The sequence below is a fragment of the Corythoichthys intestinalis genome, chromosome 2 (assembly GCF_030265065.1).
Source record: "Corythoichthys intestinalis isolate RoL2023-P3 chromosome 2, ASM3026506v1, whole genome shotgun sequence".
NCBI lineage: Eukaryota > Metazoa > Chordata > Actinopteri > Syngnathiformes > Syngnathidae > Corythoichthys > Corythoichthys intestinalis.
The window spans coordinates 73,957,296-73,976,266 of NC_080396.1; the positions used below are offsets into that span (position 1 = coordinate 73,957,296).

Here is an 18,971-nt window from a genome sequence, read left to right on the forward strand (position 1 = left end):
TGTCGTCAATGGTTGTTTTCATGATATAATTCCTTATTTTATGAAGTACTACATCGTTTTGGCAAAGACAGCTAAGAAAGTAAGAGTCGAGTTTCTTCTTCACACATTTATTCAAGTATAGTCAAAAGTATGGTGTGGTAAAACTACTCTTATAAGTACATTATTCTCAAAAAGTTAACACAAGTAAAAGTAACAGAGTCAATATTACAAGCCACCTCTGCTTTCAGTCCCCTCCCAATCAAAACAGGTTAGACGTCTACTTCCGTCAACGGCAGCCAAAGAGTAACACCCTTCCGAGGACCCAGGAATCATTTAGCATGTCTCCAAATATTTAACTGGAGATTTATTTCCTTCACCCAATTTGAGTCCAAAATACGGCAGCGAAGCGTCCTTGAATTTCTGTCATTCTGCCGCCCTCTTGTGGACAGTTTTGAACAAAACATTTCCCTTTTTCCTGAAAGCTATTCAAACGTAGATTCGTCATCACCAGTGCTCGTTTCTCCTCTTCTTTGGCCGTCATCTCCTCTGGAAAGCAAAGATTAAAATTTATAAGAGTCAATGGCACTGAAAGCGCAAATTACCTTGACGTTGCCAAGCATTTCTTCAAAAGACTTGAATGTGGAAGAGTGTCTAAGAAGAAGAAAAAAAGTTTGTGGTGGTAATTACAGTAGCTAGCGTTAGCAAGATTAGCAAAAACGTGCATACCTCATGGATGGTACGCTCACGTGGTGGCTTGCATGAAAAAAGAGTGCTGCATTTATATTTTCTGTCTCATTATATCGACATTTTTGTTGTTGTTGACTAAAACGTATGCTATCCATTCACTTCCAATTGCAAATTCAACTCCCACAAAAACATTTCATTCACACCTAATGATTTTCAACACAGACCTGCAAAAAATTGATGTGTGTTAGCTTACCGCGGCGGACCTGGAAGCGGTAGAGCTCTGGCGAGGCAAGTCGACAGCATAAAAACGCGCACACACACAAACACACACACACACACACAAAAAAAAACACCATAACTGACAGAGGAACTAACCATGTATGGAGGAACAGGGGTGCAAAAAAATAAATAAATACACAATAAATTATTAAATGTGTCAATAAATGCTTCTATTTCAATATTTATTTATTTCAACATATTTTAACATTAATTTATTTATTCCAATATATATATTTATTAATTTCAACATATGTATATAAATATTATTTATTTTGTATTTATTTATAAAAATAGATATTAAATAAAATTTTTAAAATGTCTAAATATATTCCATTTTTATTTATAATAATAATAATAATAATAATAATAATAATAACACACACACACATATACAGTGCCTTGCAAAAGTATTCGGCCCCCTTGAATCTTGCAACCTTTCGCCACATTTCAGGCTTCAAACATAAAGATATGAAATTTAATTTTTTTGTCAAGAATCAACAACAAGTGAAGTTGTTCCACTTCACAATCGTGAAGTGGAACAACATTTATTGGATAATTTAAACTGTTTTAACAAATAAAAAACTGAAAAGTGGGGCGTGCAATATTATTCGGCCCCTTTACTTTCAGTGCAACAAACTCACTCCAGAAGTTCAGTGAGGATCTCTGAATGATCCAATGTTGTCCTAAATGACCGATGATGATAAATAGAATCCACCTGTGTGTAATCAAGTCTCCGTATAAATGCACCTGCTCTGTGATAGTCTCAGGGTTCTGTTTAAAGTGCAGAGAGCATCATGAAAACCAAGGAACACACCAGGCAGGTCCGAGATACTGTTGTGGAGAAGTTTAAAGCCGGATTTGGATACAAAAAGATTTCCCAAGCTTTAAACATCTCAAGGAGCACTGTGCAAGCCATCATATTGAAATGGAAGGAGCATCAGACCACTGCAAATCTACCAAGACCCGGCCGTCCTTCCAAACTTAATTCTCAAACAAGGAGAAAACTGATCAGAGATGCAGCCAAGAGGCCCATGATCACTCTGGATGAACTGCAGAGATCTACAGCTGAGGTGGGAGAGTCTGTCCATAGGACAACAATCAGTCGTACACTGCACAAATCTGGCCTTTATGGAAGAGTGGCAAGAAGAAAGCCATTTCTCAAAGATATCCATAAAAAGTCTCGTTTAAAGTTTGCCACAAGCCACCTGGGAGACACACCAAACATGTGGAAGAAGGTGCTCTGGTCAGATGAAACCAAAATTGAACTTTTTGGCCACAATGCAAAACGATATGTGTGGCGTGAAAGCAACACAGCTCATCACCCTGAACACACCATCCCCACTGTCAAACATGGTGGTGGCAGCATCATGGTTTGGGCCTGCTTTTCTTCAGCAGGGACAGGGAAGATGGTTAAAATTGACGGGAAGATGGATGCAGCCAAATACAGGAACATTCTGGAAGAAAACCTGTTGGTATCTGCACAAGACCTGAGACTGGGACGGAGATTTATCTTCCAACAGGACAATGATCCAAAACATCAAGTCAAATCTACAATGGAATGGTTCAAAAATAAACGTATCCAGGTGTTGGAATGGCCAAGTCAAAGTCCAGACCTGAATCCAATCGAGAATCTGTGGAAAGAGCTGAAGACTGCTGTTCACAAACACTCTCCATCCAACCTCACTGAGCTCGAGCTGTTTTGCAAGGAAGAATGGGCAAGAATGTCAGTCTCTCGATGTGCAAAACTGATAGAAACATACCCCAAGCGACTTGCAGCTGTAATTGGAGCAAAAGGTGGCGCTACAAAGTATTAACGCAAGGGGGCCGAATAATATTGCACGCCCCACTTTTCAGTTTTTTGTTAAAAAAGTTTAAATTATCCAATACATTTTGTTCCACTTCACGATTGTGTCCCACTTGTTGTTGATTCTTGACAAAAAATTAAAATTTTATATCTTTATGTTTAAAGCCTGAAATGTGGCGAAAGGTAGTGATGGGTCCGTGAGACCTCATGAAGCGTGTCGACACAGTGACACACTGTGTTGACACAGTGTGGATACTGTGTCATTGAATACTGACACCTGCTGGACATAAAAAATCCCTACAGGCAACCCACTTGACAGACTGACACTGAATTGATGACATAGCATGTAAAATCAAATAATTTAAGTCTTTGCATTCATATTGCATTATTCCATATCTTTAAATTATGTGAACATATATTATAATGTGAAAATGTAAGTAATAATGAATGTGTGAATGAGGAATGCCTGTGGACTTTTTGTTCTGATAAAATTTTATTCAAAAACATAGTTGTTTTTTTTTTGTTTAAAATTTAGTTGGTTACCTTTTTTTTTTTTTTTTTTTTTTTTAATTAAACAAGCCTGCTGTGGACAACACACGCGCATGGAACCAATGATGCCAGCATGCACAAGAATTTCCAGTTGAAAGAGGTTTGGATAAGATGTCCATTGGCTCAGTTCGGCTTTGGTTCATGTTCGGCTCAGCCATGCATCGTTGCACTTTTGCAATTTCATCTACAGTTGCATTGCCTTCTTGACTCCCCACTTCGTCATCTAAGTGCTACCATAGCCCACCAGAAAGAAATTGAAGTGGACAAAAAAAATAATTTTAGCTTAATTACAGATTTCTAATAAATTACCAAAAAAGTGACTGTGGGAAAGTAAAGGAATGGCTCTATACCTGTGTTTATTTTGGGATTATCAGAAACTTCATTCTCATGCTTGGGCCAGTAATGCTTCAGCATTGAGGAGGTGGCAACTGTTTGTATATGGCAGGTTAGTCATATACAAAGTACACATGCGACATTTCACCTGCAAAAAAAAATAACTTTAACAGTAAAACCGAAAATTTTGGTCTTGCGCCGCAATACGTTCTGACCAGGACTCGAACCCGCGCCCACTACGCGTTGGGGACTGAGTGACGTTTGCTCAGACCACTAAGCTAGCAGGTCAAATGTAGGCAGACATGAAGGCAAGGCTCCACAAACGACGGACCCGCGCGTACCTGTCACACTAATAAACTAAGATTTACATTAAAATTAATTGTATTTTGAATGGAAGATGACAAGGGCATTTTCCCTGTCTTACGTCCATTTCCACAGCATGTAGACAACGAGGAAGTAACCGTGAGATGTGGATTGTTTCAGCAGCTCCATCGCGTTGACAGACGCGCTTCCTTTTGAAGCAGTTTGCTGCGTCATGACTGTGTCGACACAGTTCAATGAGTTCATGCATCGGTCACGTGATTTTCTTGTAGCGATACGCGCACCGACGCAGGGGTTGCTCCATGAGCTCGGCGCGCGCGCCGACGCATTAATATCACTGGACCCACCACTAGCGAAAGGTTGCAAGGTTCAAGGGGGCCGAATACTTTTGCAAGGCACTGTAAATGTTGAAATAATAAAATAAAAATTTAAATAAATAAAAAGTTAAAAATATATTGAAATAAATATAAATTGAAATAAATAACTGAAAAACATTTTCAATATTATTATTTCAACATTTATATATTTTTTCTATTTTTATTTATAAGAATGAATAAATATATATTAGGGCTGTCAAAATGATTGCGTTAACGGGCGTTAATTAATTTTTAAAATTAATCACGTTAAAATATTTGACGCAATTAACGCATGCACTGAATGAGCCGCTCTCGCATTGCCTCAAACAGATTTCAATGACGCCATTTATGGACATTAAGAGTGAAGAGAATGCCACCGGCCGCTTGGGGGCAGCGCAGCGCCGTTCCATACTAATGTTATTCCTTCTATTAGTGGGAGAATTAGTAGTTGTGAGACGTTTATGCTGTTGCTTTGTGCTCCACACATATTTCGGTAAGTTTGCTTTCTTTTAGTGGCAATTATGTGTCTCTTGTTGTATTTTGGGTAAGATATGCTCAGAAATATATCTGTTATAAAGGCGAATGGACACAGGCGTTCTTTGGGCTGTGCCATTTATTGGCATACGCTTCTGCAACTCCTTCACAACAAATAGAAGTATCATTTAGTGAAAGCACAACAAAAATAATATTGCTATCTCTCAAAAAAAACAATGTTCACAAAAAGAAAAGCACTTCAGTCTGTAGTAATGAGGCCCTATTCTCACACAGCTAAACAACAATGCAAAGTGAACTGGCATTACTCAGAGTTTGGTCACTCAGTTCTTATTATTGTTATTTTTATTCTTCTTAATATTATATTAACTCTACTTTTGACTGAAAATTGTACACATTTTATTAAAACAAAAATATGAAGAGGGGTTTTAATATAAAATTACTATAACTTGTAACTATAACATTAATCTTTTATGAACTACAAGTCTTACTATCCATGGATCACTTAAACAGAAAGAATGTTAATAATGCCATTTGTGGATTTATTGTTATAATAAACAAATACAGCACTTATGTACAGTATGTTGTATGAACATATCCGTCTTGTGTCTTATCTTTCCATTCCAACAATAATTTCCAGAAAAATATGGCATACTTTAGAGATGGTTTGAATTGCGATTAATTACGATTAATTAATTTTTAAGCTGTAATTAACTTGATTGAAAATTTTAACCGTTTGACACCCCTAATATATATATATTCAACTTTTATTTATTCATAATAAATAAATAAATAAATATATATATATATATATATATATACAATTTTTATTTATAATAATAATAATAATATATATGGAAACATTATTTATACAACATTATTATTTCAACATTTATATATTTTTTCAATTTTTATTTATATGTATAAATAAATAAATATATATATATTCATTTTTTATTTCTTCATAATAATAAATATATATTGGAATAAATAAAAAAATAAATAAATATGGAAATAAATGTTGAAATACATAAATAAAAATTGAAATAAATAAGTAAAAAATTGAAATAAACATAAATTGGAAAAAAATAAAAAGTGAAAAAAAATCAACATTATTTAAAATAGTCACATTCACATTTTTTCAATTTGTATTTATAATAATAAATGAATACATATAAATTGTTTTATTAATTGATTTATTCGTAATAATATAGGAATAATAAATAAATGTTGAAATAAATAATAAAAATGGAAATAAATGTTAAAATAATTAAATAAAAATTCAAATAAATAAAGGTCCCCAAAAATAAATATTGAAATATAAATTGAAATAAATGAATGAAAAGTGAAAAAAAAAAGAGAAATAAATAAATAAAGGTTGAAATAAATAAATATTGAAATAGAAGGATCTCAGTGACACATTTAATAACTTATTTAATTGCGTATTTATTTATGTCATTTTTGCACTCCTGGTCCTCCATAGCTATAAAGTCAAGATCATGTGACTGTATTAGGCTTGACCCATTAATACAATAGCGTAGCATTCATTTCACGCCGGTATGGGTCGAGTACAGGTCACGTGACTGGATTCACTCATTAACACAGGTATTAATAGAGCCCATAAATGAGGGTTAGCACTATACCTCATCTCCGCCAACCTTCTGGTGATAGCAACGCCCACGTTGGACAATGCAGAAGATGTGACACGGCCTGCATGAGCCAAACCTTCCTTGGTCCTCACGCACCTGCCAGAAAGACAAAACCCCCCCCCCCCAGTATTTTCACTGCGAGAAAAAAAAAAAAAACTTGCAGTGGCAAACAAAAAAGTCCATGGATTGTCCTAAAATGAACAGGAACTGACCCAAAAATATATAGATTGTGACTCAAAATCAACAGGGCGTGACCAATCAGCAGGAAGTGACTCCTGAATTGCCCAAAATGTACGAGAAGTGTCACAAAACCAAAGGAAATGACCTCAAATCAACACGAAGTGACCCAGAATTGTCTGATAATCAACAGGAAGTGACCCACGATACAACAAAATTTACAGAAAGTGACCCGTAAATGCCCAAAAATGAACAGGAAATGACAACCAAATGTCCTATAATCAATAGGAAATGACCCAAAATCAACAGGACGTGACCCGGAAATACCCTAGAATCAACAAGAAATTACCTCAAATCATCAGGAAGTGACAAGGAAATTATCCATAATCAGCAGGATTTGACCGGGAAATGACCTAAAATCAACAGGAAGTGACCTGGAAATGCCCTTAAATCAACCGGAAGTGACCAATGATACCAAAAAATTTACAGGAAGTGACCCGTAAATGCCCAAAAATCAATAGGAATCAACCCGTAAATGCCCTATAATACACGGGAAATGACCTCAAATCATCAGGAAGCGACTAGAAAAGTATCCAAAATCAAGAGGAAGTGACCCGGAAATGCCCCAAAATCAATAAGAAATGACTCAAAATCAAGAGGAAGTGACCCGGAAATGCCCTTAAATCAACAGGAAATTACCCGAAATCAATAGGAAGTGACCCTGAAATGACCCAAAATCAACAGGAAGTGACCTAAATCTAAATAAAAAGAGCTGAAAGAGTACTATGCTACGGTAGTACTATGGGTGACAAATTCGCCACTTTTCACAATTCACCGGTGGAGGATCTTTTGGCAGAACACCAGAAATGCCCCAAAATCAACAGGAGGTGACCCAGGATTGCCCTATAATCAACAGAAAATGACCCAGAATAAACAGGAAGTAACTCAGAAATGCTTTAAAATAAACAGGATATGACTCCAAATTAACCGGGAGTGAACCATGAATACCCCAAAATTCACAAGAAATCACCTGGAAATGCCCCAAAATCAACAGGAATTGGTCCAGAATTGCCCTTTAACAAACAGGAAATGCAAAAGGATGTGACCAGGAAGTGCCCCAAATTCAACAGGAAGTGACACGAAAATGCCCAATAATCCAACAGGAAATGACTCCAAATCAGCAGGAAGTGACCCAAACATGCCCCAAAATCAACAGGAAGTGACCCAAAAACAACAGGACCTGATCCAGAATTGCAGTAAGAAAACAGGAAATGTCCCAAAATCAAAAGGAAGTAACCAGGAAGTGCCCCAAAATCAACAGGAAGTGATGCGGAAATGCCACACAGAGAATTACCCCATATAAACATACCTTTGAATGTCCCAAAATTTACAGGAAATGACCTGGAATTGCCCTAAAATCAACAGAAAGTTACCCAAACATGCCACAAAATCAACAGGAAATGACCCAAAATCAATAGGAAGTGACCCAAAATCAACAGGACCTGATACAGAATTGCCCTATAAAAACAGGAAATGTCCCAAAATCAAAAGGAAGTGACCAGGAAGTGGCCCAAAATCAAGAGGAACTGACGCGGAAATGCCCTATAATCATTCATCTAGAATATAATTAATAGAAAATGACCCATAATCAACAGAAACTAGCCCCAAATAAACAGGAAGCAACCCCTAAATACCCCCAAATTTACAGGAAGTGACATGGAATTGCCTTGTGTTGAATTGTGCTATATAAATAAATAAATGGAAATGCCCCAAAATCAACAGGAAATGACCCTTACCTGTGCCAAAATTGACAGGAAGTGACCTATAAATCAACAGAAAATGACCAAAAATCAACAAAAAGCGAACCAGAAACACACCAAAATCAACAGGAAATGACCAGGAAGTGCCCAAAATTAAACAGGAAGTGACGCAGAAAAGCCCTATAATCAACAGGAAATGACTCCAAATCAGTAGGAAGTGACCCGCGAATACTCCGAAATTTACAGAAAGTGACCCAGGAAATACCCCAAAATCAAGAGAAAATGGAGAAGACATGCCATATATCAACAGGAAATGACCCAAAATTATAGGAAATGACCCGGAAATGCCCCAAAAATCAACAGCAAATGAACCAAAATCAACAGGAAGTGACCCTTGCATACTTACATGTGCAAAAAATTGACAGGAAATGACCTAGAAATGCTCCCAAATCAACAGATAACAACCAAAAATCAACAGAAAGTGACCCGGAAACACCCCAAAATCAACAGGAAATGACCAGAAAGTGACCAAGGACACCCTATAATCAACAGGAAGTGACCCTTGAATACTCCAGAATTTACAGGAAGTCACCTGCAAATGCTCCAAAATCAACAGGAAATGACCCAGAAATGCCCTCAAAATCAGCAGGAAGTGACCTAAAAATGCCTTATAATCAACAGGAAGTGACCCAGAAATGCCCCAAAATCAACAGGAAGTGACCCAAACATCCCCCAAAATCCGCAGGAAATGGCCCAAAGTCATTAGGAAGCAACCAGATAATGCCCCAAAAACAACAGGAAGTGACCCGGAAATGCCCTATGAGCAATTGGAAATGCCCTAAATAAACAGGAGGTGACCAGGAAATGCCACAAAATAAACAGGAAGTGACCCGGAAATCCCCCCAAATCAACAGGAAATGACCCGTAGTCATTAGGAAGCAACCCAGAAATGCTTACAAATCAACAGGAAGTGACCCGGAAATGCCCTATGAGCAACAGGAAGTGACCCTGAAATGCCCTATGAGCAACAGGAAATGCTCTAAATAAACAGGAAGTGACCTGGAAATTCCCCAAAATCAACTGGAAGTGACCTGTGAATACTCCAAAATCTACAGGAAGTAACCCAGAAATGCACCAAATTAAATAGAAAACGACTAAAAATCAACAAGAATTGACCCGGAAATGCCCCAAAATCATTTGGAAGCGTCCAAAAAAATGCCCCAAAAACAACAGGAAGTGATGCGGGAAATGCTCCAAAATCAACAGGAAGTGACCCAGAAATGCCCTCAAATCAACAGAAAGTTACCCAAAATCAACAGGAAATTACCCGGAAATGCCCCAAAATTAACAGAAAGTGACCCAGAAATGCCCTCAAATCAACAGGAAGTTACCCAAAATCAACAGGAAGTGACCCAGAAATGCCCTCAAATCAACAGAAAGTTACCCAAAATCAACAGGAAATTACCCGGAAATGCCCCAAAATTAACAGGAAGTGACCCAGAAATGCCTCAAAATCAACAGGAAGTGACCCTGAAATGCCCTATGAGCAACAGGAAATGCTCTAAATAAACAGGAAGTGACCTGGAAATTCCCCAAAATCAACTGGAAGTGACCTGTGAATACTCCAAAATCTACAGGAAGTAAACCAGAAATGCACCAAATTAAATAGAAAACGACTAAAAATCAACAGGAATTGACCCGGAAATGCCCCAAAATCAACAGGAAATGACCCAAAATCATTCGGAAGCGTCCAACAAATGCCCCAAAAACAACAGGAAGTGATGCGGGAAATGCCCCAAAATCAACAGGAAGTGACCCAGAAATGCCCTCAAATCAACAGAAAGTTACCCAAAATCAACAGGAAATTACCCGGAAATGCCCCAAAATTAACAAAAAGTGACCCAGAAATGCCCTCAAATCAACAGGAAGTTGCCCAAAATCAACAGGAAGTGACCCAGAAATGCCCTCAAATCTACAGAAAGTTACTCAAAATCAACAGGAAATTACCCGGAAATGCCCCAAAATTAACAGGAAGTGACCCAGAAATGCCTTCAAATCAACAGGAAGTTACCCAAAATCAACAGGAAGTTACCCGGAAATGCTCCAATATCAACAGACAATGACCCAAAATCAACAGGAAGTGACCAGTAAGTACCTTGAAGCTAACAAGAAGTGACCCAAAATGAACTCATTCCCTGCCAGCGACAACAATAGACGCCCAATTCATTTAAACAGGGAGGGTTAGTGAGGAAGTGCCAATGACGGTGCTAAATGTCTAATTCTTTTGTTTATAGTCATGTGTGTGTGTATTCTGTTCTTCATGTGTATGACGTCCGAGCGACACGGCACCCTCAATCAAAGTGTGCGGCGTTAGCGACGCTCACCGTTAATACCGCGTGCTAATTCAGGCCGTAAGGCTATTAAGAGCGCCGCAATCCTATTGGACCGGCCCAATGGTGTGACCCGCTCCGTAAAACTTCCGGTTTTCTGAGGACGGGAGGAGAAGGAAAGCAGACTCACGCTTCCGTGTTGCCGATGTCTTCCAGGACCGCTGAGGCCGTCAGATATCTGCAAAAACAAAGAAACGTCAAGCACAACTTGAACAGTCAAGTTGATGGAAAAATGGTAAATGCAAGCGAGAGCCCAAAAGAAAAAATTTGAAGGAAGCCGAACATATATTAAGTAAGCACAACTTAACAAGTCAAGAGACCCAAAATCAACAGGAAGTGACCTGTAAATGCCCCAAAACTGACAGGAAATGTCATTAAATCAACAGGCGTCACAAATGAGTGCCCCATAATCAACAGGAACTGATCCAAAATGTGCAGGAAGTAATCTGGAAATACCTGAAAATCAAAAGGCCCAAAATAACAGGAAGTCAACCAAAAACAACAGAAAGGGACCTGTAAATGGCACAAACCAATAGGTGATGACCCAACATAAGGTGACCCATTATCAAGAGAAAGTGACCAGAAATCAACATGAAGTCACCAAAATAACAGAAAATGAACCGAAACCAAAAGGAAGTAACCTGTAAATGCCCTAGAACTAACAGGAAGTAAACAATGAACAAGAATTGCCCAAGGAATGCCCTAAAATCAACAGGAAGTGCCCCAAAACTATAGTAAGTAACCCAAAATAACAGGAAGGGACCCAAATCCAATAGGAAATGACCTGTAAATGCCGCCAAACTAACAGGAAGTAACCAATGAATACGAAGTGACCTATAAGTGCCCTAAAATCAACAGGAAGTGACCCAAAAATCAACATACGGGCCACGAACTAACTAACTTGGCATACCTTGGCGTAATTATTGACTCAGACCTAAAATTTGATAGCCATCTAAAGTCCGTCACTAAATCCGCTTATTACCACCTAAAAAATATAACCAGAATTAAGGGGCTTCTGACTCAACAAGACATGGAAAAACTTATGCATGCATTCGTTTTCAGCAGATTGGACTACTGCAACGGTATATTTACAGGTCTTGATAAAAAATCAGTCAGGAAGCTGCAGCTAGTACAGAATGCTGCAGCCAGAGTCCTCACAAATACAAGGAAGCTGGACCACATTACACCGGTTTTGAAATCGCTACACTGGCTTCCAGTGAGTCAAAGGATAGACTATAAAATACTACTGCTCGTCTACAAAACACTTAATGGCCTTGGACCAAAATACATGCTTGACTTGTTAGATTCCTATGAGACATCTAGACCCCTAAGGTCGTCTGGAACGGGTCTTCTGCATGTTCCAAGAACAAGAACCAAGCAGGGTGAGGCAGCATTTAGTTATTATGCTCCTCACCTCTGGAACAAGTTACCTGAACGTCTGAAGTATGCTCAAACCGTTAGCTCCTTTAAATCAGGGCTAAAAACGCTTTTGTTTAGCACTGCATATCCATAACTGTCTATATATTTCAATCTACCTGCCTTCTATTCCTCTTGTGCTTATCTCCATTGCTGATTTCAATGATTATTAGTAGTAGTTTTTGCTTTATTTCTATTTTTGTTTTATTTTTATTTATTTATTTTTATTCTGTGATTAAATGCGATCTTTTGTCTTGGTTTTTACGTTGTGTTGATTTAAATGTGATTTTTATGGTTTTCATGTGATGTAAAGCACTTTGAATTGCCTTGTGTTGAATTGTGCTATATAAATAAATTTGCCTTGCCTTGCCTTGCCTAACTCTGACTAACTGACTCAATGTGACTTGACTGGACCAGTAAATACCCCCAAATCAACAGGAAGCAGGGGCGGACTGGGACTAAAAAGCAGCCCTGGACTTTGACTCAGCCCAGCCCACAAGAATCACTATACGAAGGGAAACACAGACCCCATAGGGGGGTCCGGGAGCATGCCCCTCCGGGGAGAATTTTTTTTTTTTTTTTTTACATTTTATTGTAAAATGCACCAATTTCGTGCACTTTGAGAGAAAAATGAAGAAAATGTGTCTAGACTGTGACTGTCTGACTTGGGGCGCTCAAAGTACTGCAAGGCTGAACTGGAGTTGGATTCATTTTCTGTACTAGCTCTATGATCAACCTGAATAAACAAATGAAAGAATTTATTTTTCAAAGCAAGTTTTACCTATCCAATTGATTATAATATATCTCTATATATCTCTGTGTATAAAATGACTTCATTGTTTATGCCATAATTCAGTGGTCTCCAAACTATTCCACATAGGGCTGTGGCGGGCGCAGGATTTCATTTCAACAAAACAAGACAAAACCTCTGCGCCAATCTGGTGTCTTACAAGTGTAATCAGTTGATTGCAGTCAGGTGCTGCTTGTTTTAGCAGAAACTTCATTGGTTAAACTGTCGGTACTCGATCGGTTAAAACAAAAACCAGGCCCCACAGCGGCCCTTGCGGACCGGTTTGGAGACCCCTGCCATAATTAATCTTGCCATACAAATAATAAATTTCGATGAAAATACAATACACATTTCAAGACAAATCCGGTATACATAACCTTCATTGGAAAGTATTAACCAGAAAACAAAACGATATATAAATGATTAATAATGTATATAACATCAATTTAACTACCTAAACTTTAAAGTAAAACCATTCAATTTATTAATATTTTGTTATATTTTTTCTGAATTAATATTGCTATGCTGCGTGTGCATACATTGTTTTACGGCTAAAATATTTTTTCTTAGGAGAGGGATAGTTGGACTAGCATACTGTAACTTGACACGATTGCAAAAGGGTACATCGACTAGCTGGCACTAACCCTTAAATTGTCATTTATTTCATTTAAAATGTAGCTACCTGGTGGATAACAATTGCCAGTTTACATAGCAAGTAACCCTCTTCATCTCAATTTACTTGCCCTGCGCTTGTCTGGGGAACTTCCAACAGCTTATCGTTGCCCCCTCCCTCTTCTTTTCTCTCTCCCTGCACCGTCTGCACGTCAGAGCGGCTGCAGCTCCCTCTCACCATCGCCGGGAGCTGAGCTGTTGTTACCCGACGTGGCCGTTGCAGCCAGACTGCTGCTTGCAAAAATATTTGTCGACTTATGACATTTTAATGCGTCACTCTTCAGTTTCTTTAATTTTTTCTCTCTAACCTTCTCCGCGCCACCCTGCTCTTTTCAGTTTTTTTGCCACCACCATCCATATTGTGCATTAACACTCGTCGCTATTTTGCTTCCACAAGGAGCCAATGAAGGCTTCTCTGTGCTTTCGTCGTTCGTAGTCTATCAGATTGGCGGTGAAAAGCCAGGCGCATTGCTGCCACCTGTCGGATTGGATGCGAACTGTAGATAATCAGAGGATAGGGGGGATAAAAACAGTGATGCATAATTAATGGCGGCCGCCGGCCGTCCAGGGCACCGGCCGTTCTGTGATCCTCCAGAACCCACAGATTACCAGTCCGCCCCTGACAGGAAGTGACCTGTGAATTCCCCAAAATCAACAGGAAGTGACCCAACAGCAACAGGAAGTGACCTGTAAATTCCCAAATTTCAACTGGAAGTGCCCCAAAATAATAGGAAGTAACCCAAAATCAACAGGGAGTTAACCAAAACCAATAGGAAGTGACCTGTAAATGCCCCAAAACTAACAGGAAGTAACCAATGAACAGGAAGCGACCTAGGAATGCTCTAAATTCAACAGGAAGTGACCCAAAATGACAAGAAGTAACCCCAAATCAATAGGAAGTGACCGGTAAATTCCCCAAAATCTGCAGGAAATTCCCCAAAATCAATAGGAAGTGACCCAACATTAACAGGAAGTGACCTGTAAATGCCCCAAAACTAACAGAATGTTACCAATGAACAGGAAATGACCTATAAATGCCCTAAACCAACAGGAAGTGACCCAAAATGAATAGCAAGTGACCTAAACTCATCTGGAAGTGACCTATATATGCCCTAAAACCAACTAAAGTGACCCAAAATCAACAGGAAGTGACCCAAAATCAAAAGCAAGTGAACCAAAATAAACAGGAAGTGACATGTACATTCCCCAAAATCAACAGGAAGTGAGCCTACATCAACAGGAAGTGAACTGTAGATGCCCCAAAACTAACAGAATGTTACCAATGAACAGGAAGTGACCTATAAATGCCCTAAAACCAACAGGAAGTGACCCAAAATGAATAGTAAGTGATTTAAACTTATCTGGAAGTGACCTATATATGCCCTAAAACCAACTAAAGTGACACATAATCAACAGGAAGTGACCCAAAATCAAAAGCAAGTGAACCAAAATAAACAGGAAGTGAACTGTAGATGCCCCCAAACTAAAAGGAAGTAACCAATGAACAGGAAGTGACCTATAAATGCCCTAAAACCAACTAAACGGAACCAAAATCAACAGGGAGTGAACCAAAATGAATAGCAAGTGACCTAAACTCAACAGGAAGTGACCCAAACTCAACAGGAAGTGACCTGTAAATGCCCCAAAACTAACAGGAAGTAACCAATGAACAGGAAGTGACCTGTATAGGCCCTAAAACCAACAGAAAGTGACCCAATATCATCACGAAGTGACCCAAAATCAACAGGAAGTGAATTGTAAATTCCCCCAAATCAATAGGAAATGACCCAAAAGCATTAGAAAGTGATCTCCAAATACCCTAATTTCAACAGGAAGTGACCCAAAATAACAGGAAGTGCACCAAAACTAACAGGAAGGTAACCAAAACCAATATTAAGGAACAGGAAGTGACCTGTAAACTCCTTAAAATCAACAGGAAGTGACCTGTAAACACTTCTCTTTCTAGTTGTTAACTCAAAATAAGTATGGAAACCCTGAACATTTAAGTTCTGCTTCCTTTAAATCTTACATTTCTGGCAACTTCCTGGAAGTTTCATCATTGAGCGAGCACTTACGGGGACGACGTCCGTACGTCTTGCCAGCCTTTGGACAGGTTGTGCTTAAGATTCTCCAACGGGCCCAAACCCAGCTGCCGGCGGAGATCGGCGGCCGACTTCTCTTTGCTCAGCAGCGCCTGCCTGAGAGTCTCGATCTCCTCCTCCGTCTGGAAGTCAGCGGAATGGACGCGCCGTCAGCTCCGTCCGTCCGGCGGCGCAAGCTCGTTTGCTAGCTCTCACCTTAGCCAGCCGGAACCTCAGGTGGTCCGTGTCGTCGTCGCCGGGTGAGAATCCATCAGACGGCGTCCCCGCAAAACCTTGCCGCGTCAATCGAAGCGCATTTTCAATCAATTGCTCATTGACTGTTAATATACGTCCAACGAAGAATGTAGTCAATTTAACTCGTGTGATAAATTTCCTTGTAAACTCAGCCTGCCATTGGCGGCTCAAGACGTCGAGTTCATTTGGACCAAGTGGGCTCATCCGTCCCTCTTCATCCAAACGGATTGGACGTCTCGCATCGTCAATGGCAGGTAAACTGGGGCAGCTGTGATAACTCATTGATTATGAGTAAATATTAATTAAGTGAATAATAGTCATCTATTTTTAATGTGTTTCCAAATTTTTTTTTCATGGGGGTGTGGAGGGGGTGGCGTGGGCTCTTAACAATTTTTTTCCCCCTTAGAAAAATAAAAAGTGGACAGGAGTTAAAATAGTAATAACAATGTAGTTTTTAAAAAAAAAAAAAAAAAAAAACTGGAAAATATTTAAATGTTGTCATACATGTATTTTTCAGTTTTTGGGGGATAACATCTTATCTTAATATTATTCTAATCTTATTTTAATTTGGAATTTCACACACACACACATATATATATATATATATAAACAATAACAGTACAACCGTAGAATATTCTTTTATTTAAAAGTTGTATTTCTGTGTTTTCATTAAAAAAAAAAAAATTTTAAATTCATTTAAAAAGTGGCCAAGAGTAAGAATTCTCGTTTTTTTTTTTTTTTTTTTTGGTTTATTTAAAATATTTTCAATTTTTTTTTTTTTTTTAAAAGGAAAATGTAAATGAGATATACAGTATTTATTTTCTATCTTTTTTTTTTTTGGGTTGTTGCAATATCTAAGGAAAAAATACTGTGGGGAAAAAGACATCTAAAAATAAATAATTTTATAAATGATAATGAAAAATGAAATAAAAAATATATATAATAAATATCTTTTTATATATTCATTTTTTTCTTTTCATCTTATATTTATTTGCACTATTTAATAAACAAAAAAGTGGGGGGAATTGGTAAATAATATTTTTTCCAAATTTTAATTTGATTTTAAAAAACAACAACATGAACATACATTAAATATCTTGATATTTTTTCAAAAAGTTAATTTTTTTAATGACCCTTATTATTACTTGTATACTATTATTTGTTATATTTGTTACTTTTTTCTTAAAACACTATTTTCTGATTAAATTATTATGTATTTTTAGTATTTTATTGTTTATTTATGTTATATAAAAATATTTTATTATTTAATTTATTCATTCATCCAAGCATAATTATTTGATTCGATTATTTTATTAAATTTTTGGGTTCCTTTTAGTGAAAAAACAACGTTTATTTTTCTATTTTCTCATCTGTTAGTATATATTTAGAAATATTTTGATTTTAAAAATGAGGGCAACTGTAAGCATTCTCTTTATTTAAATAAAAGGAAAAAAGAAGACAAAGAAAAAATATTTTTAATGTGTTTTTGAATTTCTATTTATTTAATTCAAAACGGAAAATAAATGTATTTAATAAAAATATGTATATCAATATATAAATGATAATGAAATAAAAAATTAATATGTCTGATTTCTGGACTTTGGAATGTGACATGAATTGTATTTTAGCGACGTCGGATAAAAAAAAATAAAAAAAAAAAAAAGCGGGAGCTACATGTGGCTCAAGCTACCTGTTGCGCACACACAAACCAGCATCACGCCGCCAAATGTACCACCATTGTACATTAATGTCGATTTTTCATTTGATGCCGTGCTTTTTGCAGGTCCAATAAAGAGAGAAAAAAAAGTTCTATTTCTTACCCGGTCCCGCTCGGCTCATGACGGCTTCTTGTTTGTGCTTGGGACGGAGTGAGAAGGTCTAAATAACGCTTGTTTACGTCCGATTATCTTAGCAGCAGGGGGCGGAGCTAAGGGGCACGCACGCACGCACGCATTCACTCACGCAGGCTATTCATGGCAATAGATCTCCCACACACGCGATCAAACATGCGGCAGATGGAGCCGTCGATTTTTCATCCTCGGTCAAAACTTGTAGGACTCTTTCTCACTTAACTGAATGGTGACAAGTCTCAACACTTATGACACAGAGTGTAGAAAAAAGGGACGCCATCATTTTCTGGATTTAACCCTTTGTAGCAGGGGAATTTTAGGTTTCATTCAAAGAGACATTATTTTGGACAAACCATCGAAATAATTTTTAGCTACCTTTTTAACTAATTTGATTGCTGTTGACAGAGAATAGTGTAAGCTGTTGTAAATTAGTGTAAACTAGAACATAAACCATTGAAAGGTAGTGTAAAATAGTGTAAGGTAGTGTAAACTAGCTTGAACTATCGTGAAATGACGCAACATATTATTAGCTAGTGTGAGCTAGCATTAACCAAGATAGCACAAGGTAGCGTAAGCCAAGCTAAGGTGGTTTATACTAGCATAAAATAGCATAAACGAGCGTAAGCTATTGTAAAATAGCGCATGACAGCATAATGTAGTGTAAAGTGGTGTAAGGCAGCTTAAACTAGCGTAAGCTATCATAAAATAGCGCAAGGTAGTGTTCGCGTTCGCTAGTGTAAGATAGAATTACGGTAACCAACGTAAGTTTGCTTCAGGTAGTATAAAGTGGTGTAGTGTAAAATACCGTAAACTAGCGTAAGATATTGTTACATAGTGCAAGATAGCATTATCTAGTGGCATTAACCAGAGTAATATAGGATAAGGTAGCGTAAACTATCGTTAAATAGTGCAAGATAGCGTTAGCTAATATAAGATAGCATTAACCAGTGTAATATCAGATAAATTTGCGTAAACTAGTGTAAGGTTGTGTAAACTAGCATAAGATAGCATGAACTATGGTAAAATCGCGCAAGGTAGCGTTAGTGTTGAGCAGGGGTGAAAGTGGGCCAGAACGGTCAGGAACTCAGTTCCCGTATAAGATTCAGGGCCGGAATGGTGTTCCGGTACACG

The 18,971-nt window shown here is 37.8% G+C and overlaps 1 protein-coding gene across 5 annotated transcripts; it reads right to left on the reverse strand.

The window, feature by feature from the left end:
* Positions 1-9: 9 nt before the first annotated feature.
* LOC130912566 (tumor protein D54-like) lies at positions 10-18,010 on the reverse strand. 5 transcript variants are annotated; one of them, XM_057830736.1, is made up of 11 exons: positions 17,811-18,010; positions 15,952-16,028; positions 15,730-15,878; positions 10,907-10,954; positions 8,423-8,448; positions 7,996-8,038; positions 6,444-6,545; positions 920-946; positions 706-732; positions 582-630; positions 17-525 (listed from the first exon to the last, which is right to left on the reverse strand). In XM_057830736.1, the coding sequence occupies exons 1-11, from the start codon at positions 17,827-17,829 to the stop codon at positions 517-519; spliced, it is 576 nt and encodes a 191-aa protein (XP_057686719.1). In that variant the 5' UTR covers positions 17,830-18,010; the 3' UTR covers positions 17-516. The 5 variants fall into 5 exon arrangements, with proteins under 5 accessions (XP_057686715.1, XP_057686716.1, XP_057686719.1 ...); XM_057830732.1 differs by lacking the exon at positions 17,811-18,010 and having other exon boundaries at positions 10-525; positions 15,952-16,431; XM_057830733.1 differs by lacking the exons at positions 582-630; positions 706-732; positions 17,811-18,010 and having other exon boundaries at positions 12-525; positions 15,952-16,433.
* Positions 18,011-18,971: the final 961 nt, after the last annotated feature.